Consider the following 12,999-nt stretch of genomic DNA (forward strand, 5'->3'; position numbering starts at 1 on the left):
AACATATCTGTAGATTCTCTGCTGTGTTACTGTTAAAGACTTGCCTGGCTGACATCCCTTCTGGTTTCTGATCCTGTTTGCTGTCTCCAACTATGCTGATCTCTGGCTTCCTGATTTACTGGCTTGCACGGACTTCCCGCTTTGATTACCAAACCCTGGCTATGTTTTGATTTTGTTTATCGTTTGTACCATTTTTACCACATAATAAAAGGTGTGATTTTTTTACTGCATTTTCTGTCTCCGTCTGATTTCAGGTCTCCAGACACTCTCCCCAGACACTCTCCGCTCTCCCCAGACACTCTCCGCTCTCCCCAGACACTCTCCGCTCTCCCCAGACACTCTCCGCTCTCCCCAGACACTCTCCGCTCTCCCCAGACACTCTCCGCTCTCTTCAGACACTCTCCGCTCTCCTCCGCTCTCTTCAGACACTCTCCGCTCTCTTCAGACACTCTCCGCTCTCCCCAGACACTCTCCGCTCTCCCCAGACACTCTCCGCTCTCCCCAGACACTCTCTGCTCTCTTCAGACACTCTCCGCTCTCCTCCGCTCTCTTCAGACACTCTCCGCTCTCTTCAGACACTCTCCGCTCTCCCCAGACACTCTCCGCTCTCCTCAGACACTCTCTGCTCTCTGGACACTCTCTGCTCTCTGGACACTCTCTGCTCTCTGGACACTCTCTGCTCTCTGGACACTCTCTGCTCTCTGGACACTCTCTGCTCTCTGGACACTCTCTGCTCTCTGGACACTCTCTGGACACTCTCTGCTCTCTGGACACTCTCTGCTCTCTAGACACTCTCTGCTCTCTGGACACTCTCTGCTCTCTGGACACTCTCAGCTAACTGAAATCTCTCCGTTCTCCTAGCTCTCTCAGCTCGGACACTCTTCGCTCTCCGGACACTCTTCACTCTCCTAGCTCTCTCAGCTCTCCTGGTTTTCAGCTGCCCGGACCCTCTCAGCTCTCCGAACAATCTCAGCTCTCAGCTGTGCAGACACTCTCAGCTCTCTTGGCTCCCTCCTCTCTCCGGACATTCTCAGCTCTTCTGGCTCTTTTCGAACACTCTCAGCTCTCCTGGCTCACTTAGCTCTCTTGACACACTCCGCTATCAGGACTCTCTAAGTTCTTGCAGACCTCTCTGTCTCAGTCCTCCAGACTTGTTTAGCCATCTCGATAGGGGGCCTCCTGAAACCATGGTCTCGCTCAGTCCTTTTAAGACATCTAGGTTCCCTCAATTTTATGGACTCGCTTAGTCGCCTTGACTCTCTCAGCTCTCTGGACGAGGAACCACCTTTGTCCAGCATGGAGTACTGTTTCCTGAGCAAAGTGCACCTATGTTCTCTAACAGGAGCCCTGAACTATGCCCAAATTTGTTGTGATAAAGGCTGTGTGCACTTATAGAAACACTCTGCTGGTCCTCAGCAAGACCTAAACACTGGGTTGAAGACTTCCAGCCTTCCAGAGCTCTTCAAAGTCTCCCAGCTCCAGAACCCAATCTGGGAATACCAAAACCCAGAAAAAGTTGAATAAACATCTTTCTATGCTCAAAATTAATATTGCAGAGCCCGCATGCTGTATTCACGTGAATCCTGTGTCACGTTTGCTTTCTTTTACCCAGTGGAAGGGCTTCGCACTGTCACAATAAGTTTAAGCAGGATGATGAGCCAACACTCAGCACACATGACCGGTTAAGAATTCCCCACCCCCTTTTCCAGTTTGAATTATTCTGTACAGGGGATTGCAAGAAGCTTATACACTCAGATTCAGGCTCTTATTATAGTTGCAGTTAAAGTGGAGTTCCAGGCTTTTTTTGTTTATTAAAAGTCAGCACCTACAAAAAATGTAGCTGCTGACTTAAAGCGGTAGTTCACCCTCCTTCACCCCATTATTCCATTACTTTCGGCATCGTAGCGCGAGCTACGGTATGCCGGTCTTAAATTTTTAAACCCCGTACTCACTGTGCTATTGTTGATTGAAGAATCCGACTCCCGCGGGGAATGGGCGTGCCTATGGAGAGGGAGGATGATTGACGGCCGGCTCTGGCACGTCACGCTCCCCGAAGACAGCCGGAGTAGGTCTCGGCTATTCACAGCGCCTGCGCACAGGCTATGCGCAGGCGCCGTGAATAGCCAAGCCTATTTCGGCTATTTCCGGAGAAGCGTGACGTGCCAGGGCCGGCCGTCAATCACCTTCTCTCACCAGAGGAACGCCCATTCCCCGGATTCTTCAATCAACGATACCGCAGTGAGTACGGGCATAAAAAATGTAAGACCGGCATACCGTAGCTCGCGCTACGATGCCGAATTTAATTGTCTAATAAAAAAAAACTTTTTTTTTTTTTTTTACAGGGCGAACCCCCGCTTTAATAAACAGACACTATCCTGTTCCGCGGTCCAGCGATGCGGCCGCACAGAGCCTCGCACCTCCATTGAAACTGTGGGCAGCATGCGGCTTCACAGCCAGGCACGCACTGCACATGCGCGAGTCGTGCTGCGATCTTGCAGTGGACAGGCAATCTTCTGGGACCTGTCACGTGTCGTCCCAGAAGATTGCCAAGAGGGAGGGGCCGCCTAGGGGGAGAGGAGGAGTCGCCTAGGTGGCCTGTAGGCGGAAGCAGGAAGTGCGACAGGAAGTCCCACTCAAAACAAAGCCCCCACTCCCCCCCCCCAAAAAAATGGCATGCCAAATGTGGCATGTAAGGGGGCAAGGAGTGCTTAAAGCGGAAGTTCCACTTTTGGGTGGAACTCTGCTTTAACCACTTGCCGACCTCCTCATGTAAATATACGTCAGCAGAATGGCACGGACAGGCACATGCACGTACCTATACGTCCTCTGCTTGACGTGGGTCCGATCGGGACCCCCCCCCCGTACATGCGGCTAACGGTAAGCCTCGGGGAGCGATCCGGGACGACGGCGCGTTTATAGCCGCCCCGTCGCGATCGCTCCCCGGAGCTGAAGAACGGGGAGAGCCGTATGTAAACACGGCTTCCCCGTGCTTCACTATGGCTGCGCATCGATCGAGTGATCCCTTTTATTAGGGAGACTCGATCGCCTACAGTTGTAAACCCCCCTACAGTTGTAAACGCACACAAAGTGAACCCTAAATGTTACAGCGCCCCCTGTGTTTAACTCCCAAACTGCAACTGTCATTTTCACAATAAAGAATGCAATTTAAATGCATTTTTTGCTGTGAAAATGACAATGGTCCCAAAAATGTGTCAAAATTGTCCGAAGTGTCCGCCATAATGTCGCAGTCACGAAAAAAATCGCTGATCGCCGCCATTAGTAGTAAAAAAAAAAAAAAAAAATGCAATAAAACTATCCCCTATTTTGTAAACGCTATAAATTTTGCGCAAACCAACCGATAAACGATTATTGCGATTTTTTTTTTTACCAAAAATAGGTAGAAGAATACGTATCGGCCTAAACTGAGGAATTTTTTTTTTTTATATATGTTTTTGGGGGGTATTTATTATAGCAAAAAGTAAAAAATATTGCATTTTTTTCAAAATTGTCGCTCTATTTTTGTTTATAGCGCAAAAAATAAAAACCGCAGAGGTGATCAAATACCACCAAAAGAAAGCTCTATTTGTGGGGGAAAAAGGACGCCAATTTTGTTTGGGAGCCACGTCGCACGAGCGCGCAATTGTCTGTTAAAGCGACGCAGTCCCGAACTGTAAAAACCCCTTGGGTCTTTAGGCAGCATATTGGTCCGGGGCTTAAGTGGTTAATAATGCATGTAACTACTTTTAGATGACAAATACCTGCATTCATTGATATTTTTTATTTTTTTGCATTTGCCTGAAGCTTGGTTAAAGTAAACCAGTCATAAGGAAAACATGGTGTTGTGACTACTAACCTCATTCTGAGAATGCTAATTGCCTGGCTGTCATATGCATGTTTTGCCTTCTACATTTTCACTGACCTGGATCACGTATAAGAGATAAGGGGTTCTGCATGCTCTGATTTTCATTTCTAGGGGATAAAAAACTAGTGAGATGTGGCAAGGAGTAGAGATTTAATGGGCACCTGACAAATCCTACTGTAAATACTTAAAGCAAATAATTCCCCAGCACCCAGCCCTGCCAGGTAGAAAATGGGACCTACGGTAATTAAATCCTGCTTATTAAATGAGTGCACGGGATCTGCCCTGGGAGCTCGGAACAGAGGTGTAGTCTTAGCAGGTGGCACCATGACCGAAGGGCATGCTCAGGATGAAGGCCAAAAGGGATCTGGTTGCACAGCAAGTCTAGAGCCACCACTGCGAAGCAGATACAAACATCTTTTTTTTACAGTACTTGACATTGTAAATGACATTCATAGTGTCACCTTGTATAAATTTCACCCAGTCCTATTAGTGTCAATGTCTAGGTCACTTAGTCTATCAACTATGTCACTGTCATCAGGTCACATTGGACATCCGCCAACTCCTTATCATGTTCCTCCTTGTTTGGCCAACCTGCAGCTATTGATGAACCACAAGTCCGAGTATACCCGCAGTTCTTCTTAGTAATTAGTAGAATGTGCCTGAGCATGCAGAATAACTATTTCTACTGGGAATCGCATTCTATCCAAGTAAATACCTGCAGATCAGAGGTCACCTTTTTATCAGGATAGAGCATTTCTCTGGCACAGCAATAACTGGCAGTACTTTTGTCCTCTACAGAAAGCACAGGGATTTCACGCCGCCTCTGAGACTGCGGGGTCGTACTCTGGACATATGGGGACAGATCAAGATGAGAGTGGATATCGGAGACAGTTCAATGCTGCGGTGTCAGTTATTCAGAGCTTGCCAAAAAGTGGTATGTATAACCTTCCTAGTTCTGTAATAATAAATATTACATGCAATCTCTTATCTAATATCAAGAGACGGAGCATAGCCACTGAGAATAGATTAGTTTGTTCTGAGTGGAGTGCAGATGGGTTTGAGACCCTGCCTGGGTATGTAAGGTCTCCAGGATTTGTGGTGGAGGATGGGAGTCGGTACTTACCCTATCCAGGCCCCTTAACACCTTGGTAGGGGCTTTAATGCTGCCCAGAATAATTTTTTTATTTGCTGTCAGTGTCCCTGTCAGGGCCGCCATCAGGAATTATGGGGCCCCCTACACAGCTTGCCTCAAATTGAGAAGCGGAGGGGGGCTGCCATGAATTGAGGGGGGGGGGGGGGGTGCTGCCACCGCGTATTGAGGTCGGGGGGGTCTTTGGGTGCTGACGAACAAGAAAAAAGGGGGACCTCTGGGCCCTTTAATCAAAACAAAAAATAAAAAAATATAAAAAAAAATTAAAACTTTTTTTATTAAAAAAAAAAGGGGGTTGCCATCCGGGCCCCTTACTGGTCCCTGTTGAGATTATTTCCTCTCCCTTCCTGTTTGGTCACTGGCAAAGGAAATGAAGGTGAATCAAACAGGGGCACAGCTATAAAAGCCCTTTATTAAAGTAGAGTGAGAATGACATAGAACCACAGGTTACAGGGGGTTGTAAAGGTTTGTTTTTTATTTTCTAAATGGGTTCCTTTAAGCTAGTGCATTGTTAAATTAACTTACCTTTTCCTTCAATTTCCCTTCTAAATGTTTTTTTTCTTTGTCTGAATTTCTCACTTCCTGTTCCTCCTCAGTAAGCTTGCCCCCATCATCCGAGCCGTTCTGGCTGGGGGTTAGTCAGCGTGCTCACCCCCTCCTTTTGGACTACATCCCTGCGGGGAGACGCTATGAACACAGCGTCTCCCCGCAGGGATGTAGTCCCAATGGAGAGGACGAGCACGCCAGCCAGATGATGGGGGCAAGCTTACCGAGGAGATACAAGAAGTGAGAAATTCAGACAAAATAAAAAAAAGAGGAAATAAAAAACTAACCTTTACACCCCCTTTTAATTATTGATTTTAGGTGCACAAAGCCAGTTTGATGGGTTTGGTGTGGAGGTACTCATATGGCCTGCACAGAGCCTCCCTGACCTCAACAATTTGGGATGAACTGGAACGCCAACTGCAAGCCATATCTTGTCATACAAGATCTGTATATGACCTCACAAATGCTCTTTTTGGCTGAATGGACACGGATTCCTACATATACACTCTGGAATCTTGCAGAAAGCCTTCTCAGAAGACTGGAACACAGGGGGCTACAACGCCTTATTAATGTCTATGTTTATCAGGGGCATACATGCAGGGGTCGCAATTGCGACCCAGGACCATGCTCCAAGGGGCCCTGTACACTGGGATAGGAGGGACAGTGGGGGCAGCTTATAGAGCAGGGGTCTCAAAGTACCGGCCCGCGTGCCATTTGCGGTGGCCCGCAGGCAGGGCGGGTGCCGCGGAAGTGTAGATCGAGGTGCATGAAGAGTAGCGCAGGAAGCATCTGTCATAAGTTCACTTGTCTCTCATGTCACACTGCTTCTCTCCGGTGGCCCCTCCTCTCTTCTTGTCCATCCCTATTTGCTTGTGACATCATCTGAGATGGACAAGAAGAGGGGGGGGGGGCTGCCGGGGAGTAGCAGTGTGACATGAGAGACAAGTGAACTTATGACAGACGCTTCCTGCGCTACTCTGCCTTTGAAGAAAACAACAAGTAAATGCTGACCTGTGCCCTGGTGTGCTCTCATGTGCCCTGGTGTGCTCTCATGTGCCCTGATGTGCTCTCATGTGCCCTGATTGTGCCCCAATGTGCTCTCATGTGCCCTGATTGTGCCCTAATGTGCTTTCATGTGCCCTGATGTGCTTCCATGTGCCCTGATGTGCTCTCATGTGCCCTGATGTGCTCTCATGTGCCCTGATGTGCCCTCATGTGCCCTGATGTGCTCCCATGTGCCCTGATGTGCTCTCATGTGCCCTGATTGTGCCCTCATGTGCTCTCATGTGCCCTGGTGTGCCCTGATGTGCTCTCACGTGCCCTGATGTCCTCTCATGTGCCCTGATTGTGCCCTGATGTGCCCCAATGTGCCATGTGCCCCATGTACCCTCATGTGCCTCATGTACCCTGATGTGCTGGGCTCTGTACATCAGGGTACCCTGTACCCTGATGTGCCATGTGCCCTGTCCTGATGTGCTGTGCCCCATGTGCCCTGATGTGCTCTCATGTGCCCCATGTTCCCTGATTGTGCCCTGATGTGCCCCATGTGCCCTGATTGTGCCCTGGTGTGCTCGTATGTGCCCCATGTGCCCTGATATGCCCCATGTGCTCTGATTGTGCCCTGATGTGGCCCATGTACCCTGATGTGCCTTTGGGTTTTCTTAGGATTGTAAAGGATTTATATAGAACCGTTTGTGCAGCGCTTTATAATATAAGGGAGAGAGTAGAATTATAATACAAGAGCTTACAATCTAATAGGCATGGGAATGGGACAAGCCAATATACAGTAGATGTGAAGCTTTTGGCTATAAAGCAATCTGACCCTTTCAATCTCTCTTTCTCTAGGCTCCTATCGCCCTTCCTATGAGGAGATGCTTCTCTTTTACAGCTACTACAAACAAGCCACGGTTGGACCCTGCAATATCGGTCGCCCTGGTTTCTGGGATCCCATTGGAAGATATAAGTGGTATGATCACTGCTGTATAGTTGATAAATAGTGAGGAAAGCAGCTATGTTGTTTATTGCAACATCTTAGCAGATGTCATATAAGTCACAGGTATTACCTATCTGTACCTGTAGAAATCAATGACAGGATGTGAGTGTACGCTGGAAACGCAGATCCAAACATATACATTTGTAAAGGTATGGATGTACACCCCTGGATGGAGACAGTATGCTATAACTGAGGCTGCACGCAGCTGAAACGCGTTAGCAGACTTCTTGTGTGTGCAGTTTGTTGATGGAAAAATACAATTTGGATGTTAGAGCCATGTGCAGGATTATTCATCTTACCCTATGGCTCTATGCAACACCTGTGACTTCCAGGTACCGAAATAAAGTCAGTGTTTAGGCTGTATAGTGTGCTCCTTGTTTCTGAATGAGCCCTAGTAGACTTTGTATACACAAGAACTAATCACACCAAAAAAAAAAATATATATATATATATATATACACACACACACTATATTGTCAAAAGTATTGGGACACCTGTCTTTACATGAACTTTAATAGAATCCCAGTCTTAGTCCGTAGGGTTCAATATTGAGTTGGCCCACCCTTTGCAGTTATAACAGCTTCAACGCTTCTAGGAAAGTTGTCCACAAGGTTTAGGAGTGTGTCTATGGGAATGTTTGACCGTTCTTCTACAAGTGCAAGAGGGTGGGCCAGCTCAATATTGAACCCTATGAACTAAGACTGGGATACCATTAAAGCGGATCTCCACTCTAAAGTGGAGTCCCGCTGATCGGCACCCTCCCCCCCTCCGGTGTCACATTTGACACCTTTCAGGGGGGAGGGGGGTGCAGATACCTGTCTACAGACAGGTATCTGCACCCACTTCCGGCCCTACGATACGGGCAAAGGACGGGTTTTTTCTCCGCTTCCCGTCCGTCCCCCGTTGTATGCTGGGAACACTCGGCTCCCAGCACACAGCGGGAGCCAATCGGCGGGCGCAGCGCGACTCGCGCATGCGCCGTAGGGAACCGGGCAGTGAAGCCGGAGCGCTTCACTTCCTGGTTCCCTCACCGTGGATGGAGGGGGGAGCAGCAGGGTGACGAGCGATCGGCTCGTCATCTGCTGCGATCACCGCTGGACTCCAGGACAGGTAAGTGTCCTTATATTAAAAGTCAGCAGCTGCAGTATTTGTAGCTGCTGGCTTTTAATATATTTGTTTAGTGGCACATCCGCTTTAAAGTTCACGTGCGTGTAAAGGCAGGTGTCCCAATACTTTTGGTGATATAGTATGTGTGTGTTTATGTATATATATATACACACACACACACACACACACATGTATATTTCACATTAAAAAATAAACCGTAACCAGTGATTTTTGTCAATTTTATGGTCCATATATATTATTTGGTCGCTGGAAGTTTTGTGCAGAGTTCAACTTTTAACAGCCAATTTACTTTTCTCCTCAAGATTATTCATTCGCAGTGACGCTCATGTAATGCTTATGGTCACGTGTAAAGTGGACCTGTCATAAAATAAACACTTCACATGAAACCGATCAGCATAACTACAGTAAATCATATTATCATTGTAAGGGAAAATGCACCTCTTTCTTGCTTTGGAACACAGTCTCTGGCTTTCACTGTGAGTGCTTCATTTTATTAGAGTTTTGCAGAGAGATTGTAGCAATCGACCCACCAGACCCTGATCTGCTTACTTGTTCCTGATCATGCTTGTTCCTGTCCCAACATACTGCAGCCAGAGACAGCCAAGCAACTAGTATTTTTTGAGGAAGGTCAGCAATGACAGCCCTATGTTGCCCACCATTAGGATTACTACAAGTGAGTGCAAGGTGTTCAGTGCACTTAGTTCTTGTCTTTTTAGAGCTGCCATGCAAGCCTTCCATGAGGTCTATTTGCACATAAGGGAAAATAAGTGGTACGTGACAGCAGCGCCCCACATTGCCAGGAACACTGCTGTTCCTGATGACATGCAGCGCAAAGCAGATGTTTGGCTTGGTAAACACTTTAACCTTGACCCTGGTTTTTTTTTATGGCCTTTGATTTCTAATTATCATTGATCTTTGATAGCTGGGCATGAAAATGAAGGCGAGTGTGTGAATTTGTAAACAGCAGTCTTATTACAAATCCTTATTTGATGTTTGCAGGGATGCCTGGAACAAGCTGGGTCAGATGAGCCAGGAAGATGCCATGTGTGCGTATATCAGAGAAATGAAGAAAGTAGCCCAAAAGGTAATACACATACCTGCTAATTTCATTACAATAGAACAGAAAGTTTTTTTTATCCATGGCAACCTGTCAGATTCGAGCTTCTGCAGACTGGTTAGCACCTGGAGAGTTACTATTAAAACAGAGCAATTTTATTACAATAGTCCTAATGCAGTTGAGACTTGGTGGTGTGATTGTTTGAGGCAGTGCCATTCTCATGTCAGTTGGGACCTCAAAAAGAATCTTTAGGGGTCAGTTCAACCAAAACTAAACTGAACTAAAGTGTACTTAAAGCTGACATTCCCCCTTAGGCCTCATTCACACTTGGCGGACTCCGTCGCTACGGAGTCCGCCTGCTCCCGTCGGCTCAGCGGGAGATCAGTCCGCAGATCTCCGCTGAGCCGACGGATGATAAGCTCCTATCTGCTCGCGGGGAGGGGCTTGTCAGGCACCGCTGTGTCCTATGGAGCGATCTGATGAAAACGGACAGCATGTCCGTTTTCATCAGATCTTATGCGATCCGCAAGGACGGATGGGGACGTGGCCCCCATACGTCTGTTTTTATCGGGTCGGATGTCAGTGGACATGTCTCCGCTGACATCCAACGCTCCATAGCAATGCATGGAGCGGACGTTCAGGTCCGTGACAGACGGACCCGAACGGCCCAGTGTGAATGAGGCCTAAGTGTCGGTTCACACTGGGGCGACTTGTCAGGCGACTTAGTCATCTGACAAGTCGTGCTCCATTTAGTGCAATGAAACCATTCTAATCGGAGCCACTCCAGTCGCTACTTGCGGGCGACTTCGGAGTGGCCTGTATTGACTTCTATTAAAGAAGTACTTTGCGAGCCACGCTGAAGTCGCATTGTGCCAGGCGGCTTCAGAGTCAGGCGACTTTGAAGCCGCCCCAGTGTGAACCGAGCCTAGAGGCTCTTTCACATGGGTGGACTCTGTCAGCGGATCCGCCTGCTCAGCGGGGAATCTGTCCACTCATCCCAGCTGAGCAGGCAGATGACAGGTTCGCTCCGTGTATGCAGAGCAGACACGGACACAGCCCACTTTGCTCTATGGGTGGTCGGATGTAAACAGGCCAGCTGTCTGTTTACATCCAAGTGTCATCTGATCCAATCCACCAGAAGAATGGGGAACAGATCCTTCATCCGTCTGTTTTTAGCAGATAGGATCAGATGTCGACGAGTGTAAACGGACACATGTCTGTTTACATCTGCCCCTCCATAGAGGGCAATGGATGGTCAGAACGGGTCTGCCTGTCGTTTTTTTAGGTGGACCCGATCAGTCTGGCCGTGTGAAAGGGGCCTCCAGGTCATGTGATTTCCCCCCTGCCTTTTCCTCCCTCTCTTACAAATTGCCAATTTTCCTGCCTAGGCTACGCCTGTGCGCGTGCAGATGTGCCGCGGGTCTCAAGTCCCGAGAGAGTCCTGCAGCCCCTCTGTGCAAGCACACGCGCAGGAATTCCTACACACGTGCAACGATTGCTAGCAGGGAGGTGTAAAACCTTGACCGTTTCTGTGGTTGCATGGAAAATAACCTGTGTGCGTGTGTGCAGATGTGCCAACGGGCTCTGACAGGACCTCACTGGCCATTTGCTTGCTTAAGCTGGCCACACACACAACCTGAATTTCAGCCAATTCCTGCTGAATCGGCTGAAATTCAGGCCGTGAGAGCGGTTACCAGCACCAACCCCCGAATCAAAAATAGTTGATTTAAAAATCACCTGAATTATTGACCAAACAGTGACTGCATCCATTTAGATGCAGTCCCTGCTTGGGTAGTCAGACATCAGCTGCCTGAATACAATTGCTGGCAGTGGCGATTTCTCCATCTACGCTGTTTAGCATAGATGAGCCAATCAGTTGGTTTTCTGTTGTTCAGCTGTGTATGGCTAGCATTGGTAATGTATAGGAAATAAAATATGAACAAAGCATATCCCTCCATAGTGTGTCTCAATCCAAAGTTATATTCACTAAAAAAGGGCGGGTGATGGGGGGAACATACAAGGTGGAGTTTCCCTTTCACACTGAAAACGTGATTCATCATTACTATCTCTTATTTCAGATTATCGACACGGTCCCTCTGGAAGATACATCACCTGAGCTGTTTGAGCCTTTCCGTCCCCTGTATGAAGTTATTCCAGATATGCCCCGCCCTCCAGATTACTTTTTCAAGACTATCACTGGTGAGTGGTCCTCCTTAACGCTATCTACACAATCTTGTTGTATTCTCCAGTAAGTGATGCAACTGTGCTAAAGTCAGATAATTCCCTTAGTTCTGCTCTCTATGGGGTAGTAGCAGTGTACTTTCTGTAGCCTGTGCTATGTAACCTCTTTCTCTCTCAGCTTCCCGGATGGCCAGTCACATTAAAACAAGGTGGGTTTAAATCTGATTGGTAGCTGTGATGATCCAGTAGGAATCCTTGCTTAATTTTCCCATTGCCTTGTTACTATGGTCAACATCCTTGGCTTTTCTGGCTGTACTTTTCATGAATCTTTCTCATTTCTTGCCATAGGCAAATCAATGAAATAGAATGTACTACTATAATGTAAATGGAAATAGTGCTGCTGGAATTGGTAACCCAGCTTGTCCAAGATTTATCTTATCTCTAGGAAAGTGCTATCTTCCAAATACCATTCACCATCCAGATCCAGTGTCTTGATGATGTAGGTCAGGGTTCTCCAAACTGCGGCCCTTTACTTACTTACTGTTCCTGATGATTGAGCATTTATTCCTTCCACTGACACCAACAATGGAGCACTGTTCCTTCCACTGACACCAACAATGGAGCACTGTTCCTTCCACTGACACCAATAATGCAGCACTGTTCCTTCCACTGACACCAACAATGGAGCACTGTTCCTTCCACTGACACCAACAATGGAGCACTGTTCCTTCCACTGACACCAATAATGCAGCACTGTTCCTTCCACTGACACCAACAATGGAGCACTGTTCCTTCCACTGGCACCAACAATGGAGCACTATGGCTTTCACTGACACCAACAATGGAGCACTGTTTCTTCCACTGGCACCAACAATGGAGCACTATGGCTTTCACTGACACCAACAATGCAGCACTGTTCCTTCCACTGACACCAACAATGGAGCACTGTTCCTTCCACTGACACCAACAATGGAGCACTGTTCCTTCCACTGACACCAACAATGGAGCACTGTTCCTTCCACTGACACCAACAATGGAGCACTATTCCTTCCACTAGAAACAAGATTTACCTGTGATCAGAT

At 47.6% G+C, this 12,999-nt stretch overlaps 1 protein-coding gene across 4 annotated transcripts in view; it reads left to right on the forward strand.

The window, feature by feature from the left end:
• ACBD4 (acyl-CoA binding domain containing 4) overlaps window positions 1–12,999 on the forward strand; it is a 45,243-nt gene that overhangs the window by 11,189 nt on the left and 21,055 nt on the right. For all 4 annotated transcript variants that reach the window (XM_040331817.1, XM_040331816.1, XM_040331819.1 and 1 more), the window contains exons 2-5: window positions 4,661–4,796; window positions 7,404–7,524; window positions 9,679–9,763; window positions 11,815–11,935. In XM_040331817.1, the coding sequence (XP_040187751.1) occupies window positions 4,715–4,796; window positions 7,404–7,524; window positions 9,679–9,763; window positions 11,815–11,935 (409 nt within the window). In that variant the 5' untranslated portion in view covers window positions 4,661–4,714. The remainder of the gene's footprint in view (window positions 1–4,660; window positions 4,797–7,403; window positions 7,525–9,678; window positions 9,764–11,814; window positions 11,936–12,999) is intronic.

Source organism: Rana temporaria, chromosome 12, assembly GCF_905171775.1.
Source record: "Rana temporaria chromosome 12, aRanTem1.1, whole genome shotgun sequence".
In the NCBI taxonomy this organism is placed as follows: domain Eukaryota; kingdom Metazoa; phylum Chordata; class Amphibia; order Anura; family Ranidae; genus Rana; species Rana temporaria.